At 38.0% G+C, this 7,789-nt stretch overlaps 1 protein-coding gene across 1 annotated transcript; it reads left to right on the top strand.

Moving 5' to 3' along the window:
- The first annotated feature begins 2,459 nt into the window (after nt 1-2,459).
- Nucleotides 2,460-7,293, top strand: RPS19BP1 (ribosomal protein S19 binding protein 1). Its single transcript, XM_014068306.2, has 4 exons — nt 2,460-2,625; nt 2,715-2,849; nt 4,601-4,698; nt 5,969-7,293. The coding sequence occupies exons 1-4, from the start codon at nt 2,574-2,576 to the stop codon at nt 6,107-6,109; spliced, it is 426 nt and encodes a 141-aa protein (XP_013923781.1). The 5' UTR covers nt 2,460-2,573; the 3' UTR covers nt 6,110-7,293.
- The last annotated feature ends 496 nt before the right edge of the window (nt 7,294-7,789 follow it).

The following is a 7,789-nucleotide window of genomic DNA, read 5'->3' as shown; positions in this document are numbered from 1 at the left end:
CTTAATCACTTCCCAGTCGGATTACTGTGACACAATGTACATGAGGGTGCCTTTGCCAATAATCCAGAAGTTGTTAACTATCTAGAGTGCAGCAGCATAGCAATAGCAATAGCAGTTAGACTTATATACCACTTCATAGGGCTTTCAGCCCTCTCTAAGCGGTTTATAGAGTCAGCATATTGTCCCCAACAACAGTCCGGGTCCTCATTTTACCCACCTCGGAAGGATGGAAGGCTGAGTCAACCCTGAGCCGGTGAGATTTGAACAGCTGAACTGCAGAACTGCAGTCAGCTGAAGTAGCCTGCAGTGCTGCATTTAACCACTGCGCCACCTCGGCTCTCTTCATTGGCATGGCCAATGAAGAGCACACCTTGTATACCACTACTCTGCCATCTGCATTTGTTCCCAATAGGTGTTCCAGGTGCAATTCAAGATGCTGTTTATCACCTTTACAGCTACATATGAGAGAAGCTGGGTTATTTGTGGGAGCCTCTGCGCTCATTCTAGTAGTATAGTAATGCTGCAGAGGTCCCTTCCCTTCATTTGGCAAGACCCAGGAGGGACCCTCTTTTATTTGCACCTGCCTTTGTTTTAACAAATTACGCAAGGCAGCAAACATATACAACACATCTTCCTCTTATTTCCCCCACAATCTGTGAAGTGGGTTGGGCTGACTGAGACTGGTCACCTAGCTGGCTTTCACAGCTAAGGCAGGAACTCATAGCCTCCTGCTTTCTAGCCAGGTGCCTTAACCACTAGACCAGTGGTAGTCAACCTGGTCCCTACCGCCCACTAGTGGGTGTTCCAGCGTTCATGGTGGGCGGTAGGGGTTTTGTCCGATACTGAAGCACTTTTCTTTTTTTTTTAATTTAATTGACTTTTTTAAAAAAAATGCATAGCATTATTTAAAAATTTTCATTAGGTTTTCATAAAATCACGATTACTGTGGAACCGGTAGGCAGTTAGAAAATTTTACTACTAACAGAGATACAAAAGTGGGCGGTAGGTATAAAAAGGTCATGAATTTCTGGGAGTTGAAGTCCATAGGACTTAAAGTCCCCAAGATTGAGAAACACTGGCCTAGCCTTTAGAACGGCCTCCCCTTTAAGCAATATATGTTAGCCTTCAGAAAAACAATAAAAAATGTATTTTTCCTTGGGCACTGAGGCCAAATTGATTAGCATTCTCACCTGGAGGATATAAGGTAAATTTGGTGTTCCAGGTTTCTTACCAATTTCTGTTGCTATTTTTAACCATATGACTTTTTTGCTGTTTATTTCATTGTTATTGACTGTATACTATCCAGAATTGCAGTTATTCAACTTGGTCAGCTATATAAATTCCAAATAAATAAATAATTTTTTGCCATGATATATCTATCTTATATCTTGATTAATTTCATGTGGTATGAGGAATCAAGAGTGACAATAAGAATGAGAGGATAATTGAAGTCTACCAGGAATAGAAAAAAGGACTGTCTATAATGTGAAATATAATATGAATCCGTGCCAAATTGCCTTTATACTTCATTTCTTGTCGTATTTTTATTAAAGATTACAACAGTAAAAAATACAACCTAAAAGAACAAAATGGGTGTTGAAAAGAAAAATAATAAATATATAAAATAATTTTCCTCTTCATCACAGCAAGCAACAATTTTAGTAACTTTCTCAAAGAATTCACCATCTTTAAAATGAAATGATCTTTATAACCCATCTCTTATCTTAAACAAACTTCATTTCAGGAATACGTTTAATGAATGGCAAAACTGATCTTTAACGGTCTTTCATATGTTAATGGATTTTTTAAAATTACCCCTGAAAGTGTAACACTGTTCGGAACAAAATCCTTTATGTTCAATAGAGTTGAATTCCAAGTACCTGCCCTCAGTTGTTTCTAGTAAATCCCATTTAATTCTATAGCATGTGTTTCTCTGACACTATAAATTCAGATTATACTGCAGTTCAGGTCCTGGTCTCCTAATATTTTTGCTTTCAAAGTGCATATGTTTAAAGCGATACATTCTAATAACCTATTAAATATTTATTATTAGGATATTTTATACTTTATAACAGTTATTGTTTGCTAGCAGTTATCTTACGTTACTTAGAAGCGAAGCAACACAATTTGTAGATCAGAATGAAAGATCGGAACACATTGCTAGCTTCCGAAATAAGATACAATTTCTCCTTCCTTTGTCGTCTTACAATTACATCGTTTTCTTCTTCCTTTTTCAAAACCGCTGTAGGAACTAAACCAGAGGTCTTCAAACTTGGCAACTTTAAGATTTGTGGACTTCAACTCCCAGAATTCTCCAGCCAGCAGCTGGCTGGAGAATTCTGGGAGTTGAAGTCCACAAGTCTTAGGCTGCCAAGCTTGGTAACCCTTGCATAATTAGTCCACTCGGGATGAAAGACACCGGAAGTGTGGCGACTTTAGGTAAAGCAAAGTGAGTCGAAGGAAGAGTGGCAAAAAGAAAAACTGCACTCGGAAGTAGCATAATCATGAAAAGACCATAGAGCTGAAACAGAAAGGAAGTCCAAGATAATTCACGTGTCTGGATAGAGAGCGAAATGTCCGCTTCCCTGCTAAGAAAGGGACTGGAGCTGCTGGAGACGGCGGGAGGTAACCGAGGGCTGCAGGGTGGCCAAGGGAGAAAAAGGGAGAGCTCTTTAGGCTAAATCATCCCTCTCGTTTCTCTGTCTGATAAACAGTGTCCGACTCCGCCTCTCAAAGACCAGGGACCGCCGCCCGACCCAGTAATGGGTTGAAAAAGAAGAAAAAGAAGAGTTCAAGGTCCAAAAGAGACAAAGCCACAATCAAAGGAAGAATTGTCAAATCTGCATTAGGTGAGTAGGGGGAAGATGGAGAATGACGACCAAGTAGACGACTCTCAACGAATTTATTGGTTGATTCAGCCTTCCGAGGTCGGTAAAATGAGGACCTAGATTGTTGGGGGCAATGTGCTGACTCTGTAAACCACTTAGAGAAGGCTGTAAAAGCACTGTGTCCTAAGCGCTATTGCTATTCGGTATCATACTTAGGTTGTGCCTAACTAGTGCAAATTTTTGAGCTGTACTTGCATTTTGCAGTCAAACAATAAATGCATAACTTTGCATGAAACTTTCATGGAAATTTCCATTCTATATTTAAGCAAAACAGAAGCATCTTTACCCACCTGATGTCAGTTTAAAATCTTTGTATCCAATCTTATGCACAGCCTTGAGTGACATGCATGAGAGTTGTAGCATAACATTTTTATTTTTTCCTGTTAGCGTAACTATATTTTTACCTACTTTATGTATCTCCTTTCATATCCCATTCAAGATAACTTATAATTTCAATCAATATACATGCATGAAAAAATGACAATATATGCTTCCTCCCAACTGATTAAAAATAAGTAATAAAATCATGTATTATTGTGTTGAAAAAAATGTGTTCTAAAGGCAGAGCCCCTGCATGTCATAGCTTGATGGTGGTGGTGATGATATTTTCATCTTATCTTTTTAAAATGTGTATGTACTCAGAATTGGGGTGGTGCGGTCTGTGCCCAAGCTGAAACTTGTGTGTGTTTGTGTACAAAACTTGTATGTGTACAAAATAGATGTAGATGATGTACTTCCAGACAGAAGTAATTGAACATGGTATAGATAGAGGCAAGAGAGAAGAGAATGGGGAAGTGGCAGGGTCAGTGAAGATGCTTCCCTCTCTTCTCCTTTCAGGATACTCCAGTGTGATATAGTCTATTCATCTGCCCATGCCCAGTCTTTGCATTTTATTTCTTCTTCCTTTCAGCAGTACCAGTGCCCAAGTGTGGGACATAGTACCAAACTTCCTGCCCTCCGAACTTCCAGTTCCTTCTCTTCCTGTTATTCCCTAAGCAGTTGCTGATGTTCTCATGCTTATATCCTATCACTCCATTTGCTGATTCAATTATTTCCAGCTCTCCCACAAATGTACCACAATAGATTTGACCGTGCTCCAAAATGCATTCTTTATTCATTTAATGCAACAAGAAAACCCCAAAGTTTGACCTACATTCCACATAAGCTGAAAGCATGTTTTGGAGTTAACCCACAACTTGGAGGTCATGTTTTTTATTATAGCTCTTGTGTTCCTCAGCCAAAAGAGCTATATTTTGTGATTTATATTTGTGCTTACTTAAAGACAACCAGATTACAGACTATTGCATACAAAACTCCTTGAAATCTTATGCAGTACACAGGTTTTCTCTGTAACTGAAGACAATAATAAAATGCATTGATGATTATTCTATGGTCATATTTTCTGTGGTCTCAAAAATGAGATAAGTCTAAAACCTTCCACTGTTTTTGTCATGTGAACAAACTCCCTTAAGAAAAAAGTTTTTTTTTTTTTTTGCTTTATTATCTCATTTACTGCATGTGAAAATTCACTTATACCTTGATGCAATTTGACACCTCCAAAATAGTGGCTGCAAGAAATCAAATTAAAACATGAGGCAAGCAGGATGAATCGGGCTTACAATTCCAGTACTAACTCCCTAAAGACAAATATGAATTTATTTCCTCCTGAGTTTTATCTACATGTTTTCTTATTATTGTATTATTTTTTCCAGAGGAATATCAAAAACATCAAGCAACTGACCACTTTAAGAAGAACATGCAATATATGTTGGGTACTCATTTTGTGGCAGACAGTACAATTACTGAAAAGGTCAGCTTGTTTAATTGTCACTTGTTTTTTTATGGAGAGGAGATGCTATTGGAAATTTTAAAAAAACAATTCTATTTATACACAATTGATACAGTGTTTCCCCAAAAATCTTATTTTCTTTTGACCCCCAAAATATGGCTTAGGCCTTATTATCCGGGGGGGCTTATTGTCTTGGGGTTGCCGGGGGGGCTGCTCTCTTGTGAGCGTGCTCCCGAAGAGCTGGGCTTAGGGGTGAACGGCTGTGTTGCACAACAGCCATGAGGTGACCACGCTCACGAGCAGCTGCCCGCCAACCTCCCTTTCCAGCCGGGCAGGGCGCCATTCACTGACCTAGGGATATCCTGAAGGCGCCTGCCCCCCCAGCTCCCGCAGCTTGGCACATTTGGGATACTCCCTAGGTCAGTGTATGGTGCTTTGCCTGGCTGAAAAGGAGGTTGCGCAAGCGCCTGTTCTGCCCCCAGCTCACATGCCTCCCAGCCACCGCGCTCTGAGCATAACTTCTTCTCCAGCTTCCAAACTCCAGAGATCGGCTGCTGAGTCTTCCGGCAGCAGCCACTCTGGGAGTGCACTCTGTGGTTGTGGCCTGACTGCCGGAAGACTCTGGTGGGACCAACCTAGCAACGTGAGCACCTTTCCCCCAGCTCCCGCAGCTTGGCATTTTCGGGATACCGCTAGATTGGTGAGTGGTGCTCTGCCTGGCCAGCGGGGGGGGGGGGTGTCCAGGGGCTTATTTTCAGGGGATGGCTAATATTTTTGCCCACCCGAAAAATATGGCATGGCCTTATTTTCAGGATATGTCGTATTTTGGGAAAACATGGTAGCTTTTTGAGAAGGAAACTTGTTTCTCATGTCTCTATTTCCTATTTTTTCTCATGTCCTTGCCAAATATTTTAGATCTTGAGTTTTCAAATTGAATTATTTGAAATTAGCGCTGTGCAATTCAAAGCAAAAATTGTAATTCACAGCCTATATGGGCATACATATAGCATCTGTTGGGAGTATCTTAAAGTGAAGTTCTCCCAGGATCATGCATCAAATCTGGAGAATCCCTCTGTGAATCCAGGTAAAAAGCTGTTTTCAAATGCTCCAACAAATATAATCCTTGAGTGGTGTTTAGGACTGTATACAAGGGCCTGTATCTATCATCAATTTAATAAAATACTCTATTAAAGTTTGGTTAAACTTGGAAGGTTTATTATACTACTGATTAATGATTACATATATATATATATATATATATATATATGTATCCTTTGCATTATTTCTGTAGATTTTAACCCAAAATAGAGGGAGAAAAGCTAAAGACCAGCCTGTAGAAAAAGTGAAGAAGAAGCCAGAAGGAACTGTCTTCACTGAAGAAGACTTCCAGAGATTTGAGAGAGAGTATTTTGGAAGAGCTGGAACAATCTGACAAAAAAAACCTCATTGCTAAAAATATCAGCATCAGTGAGCAAATGCGTGCCAGTCTTATTATGGTTGGGAAGTACGTCTATTATAAGGTTACAGTATTTCTACATATGGTCTGCTCGATTGTTGCACTTCATATGGAATGACGGTTTGTGCCCAGAGTAGAGAATCCAGATCTTTGATGCTGAGTTTGGATATATGACTCTTTAAGATTATCTTTTGACTCTGCTAGAAAAAAATATCTATCTTGAACCAGACAAAACAGTCTTTTGTCACATTTGTTAGGAGTAAATTAAGTTAACAAGTACTTTCTATACATATGAAAGAGAGAATTTGGATTGCATGTTGCAATATCAGAGCTGAAAGAATATGCCTTATTGCACAAAGTTACACTTCTGAGTAGTAATATGAAACCTTGATTTAATTCATAGCCAAATATTTTAGTTCATTTATAACAACATAGAAACAGTTATTTATAGGCATTTGAAGTGCTTCCGCGAGGATATCAGTTATTTTTGCTATACTTAAGATGCAAGTATAAGTCATTTTTTGTGATATCTTTTAGGAAAAGGGTACCCCTGCAATACTCTTTTCTTCTCAAAAGGTAGTATGTATAATTTCCTACCATATTGTTAGTTACTTTACAAGTGTTTTTTGAGTTTATTCAATGTGTCATTTGTCATTTTTTTAATAAATGAATTTTTTTTTATAGAAATAAGATGGCCAATTACACCAGACTGTTCAGGCAAAAAATTGTTTCTGAAGTACCAGAAATAAATAGCCTAAGTATATTATATCATTTTTAGAAGCAAGCAGATAAAAGAAAAATTAAAAGATTTTTTTCAAGAACAAGAGTGGGTCAGAGGGATAATCAAATGTTAAACAGTGGTTGGAAAATTCATATTGATGCAATATTTATAGTAGTAAAATTATGCATTATTTCATAACTGCAGTTACTACCTAAGAACAGTAATTTGTGCATTTTACTAAAATCATGCAAACACACTGAAACATGATTTTTTTCATCCCTTACTCATTACTTTAATTGGGTTTGGGATAATCTATTTAATTTTTTTAAAACTTTTGTATTATGTGTTTCTTTTAATGTTGTATACCGCCCTGAGTCCTTGGGAGAAGTGCGGCATATAAATCTAATAAACCTAAACCTACTAGCATTAAGCTAATTATTATATGTATCATCCATTGTAATTCTTTTTCACTAGTAGGATGTGGTTATCAAAGTTTTTTGCATCACACCTTTAATATTTTTACAAATAATTCAAGATGGTGAACATATCCACACCTTCCTCCTTCTGTTTTTCCCCACAATAATTGTGTGTAGTAGTCTGGGCTACGAGAGTGACCAGCCCAAAATCATAACTCAGAATAAAATCATGTTTGAAAATATTTCTGACTGAAAGTGCACAATACTACAGATTTACATGGAGTTGGCTACACAGTGGCATTTGTCTTGCAAAACCCAACCAGTTTAGTTAATTTGTAGTTCAGTGTACTGGATGAATCGAGGCAACTATATACATTAAGTAGTTGACAAGGTTACTGTTAACCACGTTAGTATGTTGAGCAAACATACTAATACTTGAAGTTATAATCCTGAAAAAAGCTTTAATAATGTTTTCTCCTATTTATTCTTTTCAAAAGAGAATAATTGTGGAATAAACTT

This window comes from Thamnophis sirtalis, unplaced genomic scaffold (assembly GCF_051295495.1).
Source record: "Thamnophis sirtalis isolate CommonGarterSnake01/CBP01778 unplaced genomic scaffold, rThaSir2_p1.2 scaffold_9, whole genome shotgun sequence".
NCBI classification, from domain to species: domain Eukaryota; kingdom Metazoa; phylum Chordata; class Lepidosauria; order Squamata; family Natricidae; genus Thamnophis; species Thamnophis sirtalis.
This window is presented reverse-complemented; position numbering and strand designations above follow the sequence as displayed.

What these genes read in the sequence shown, in the direction of transcription:
- RPS19BP1 (XM_014068306.2), top strand. Translation starts at nt 2,574, where the DNA reads ATGTCCGCTTCCCTGCTAAGAAAGGGACTGGAGCTGCTGGAGACGGCG. An exon ending in AATTGTCAAATCTGCATTAG is followed by an intron (nt 2,850 to 4,600) that starts GTGAGTAGGGGG and finishes TATTTTTTCCAG; the next exon opens with AGGAATATCAAAAACATCAA. An exon ending in ACAGTACAATTACTGAAAAG is followed by an intron (nt 4,699 to 5,968) that starts GTCAGCTTGTTT and finishes TTATTTCTGTAG; the next exon opens with ATTTTAACCCAAAATAGAGG.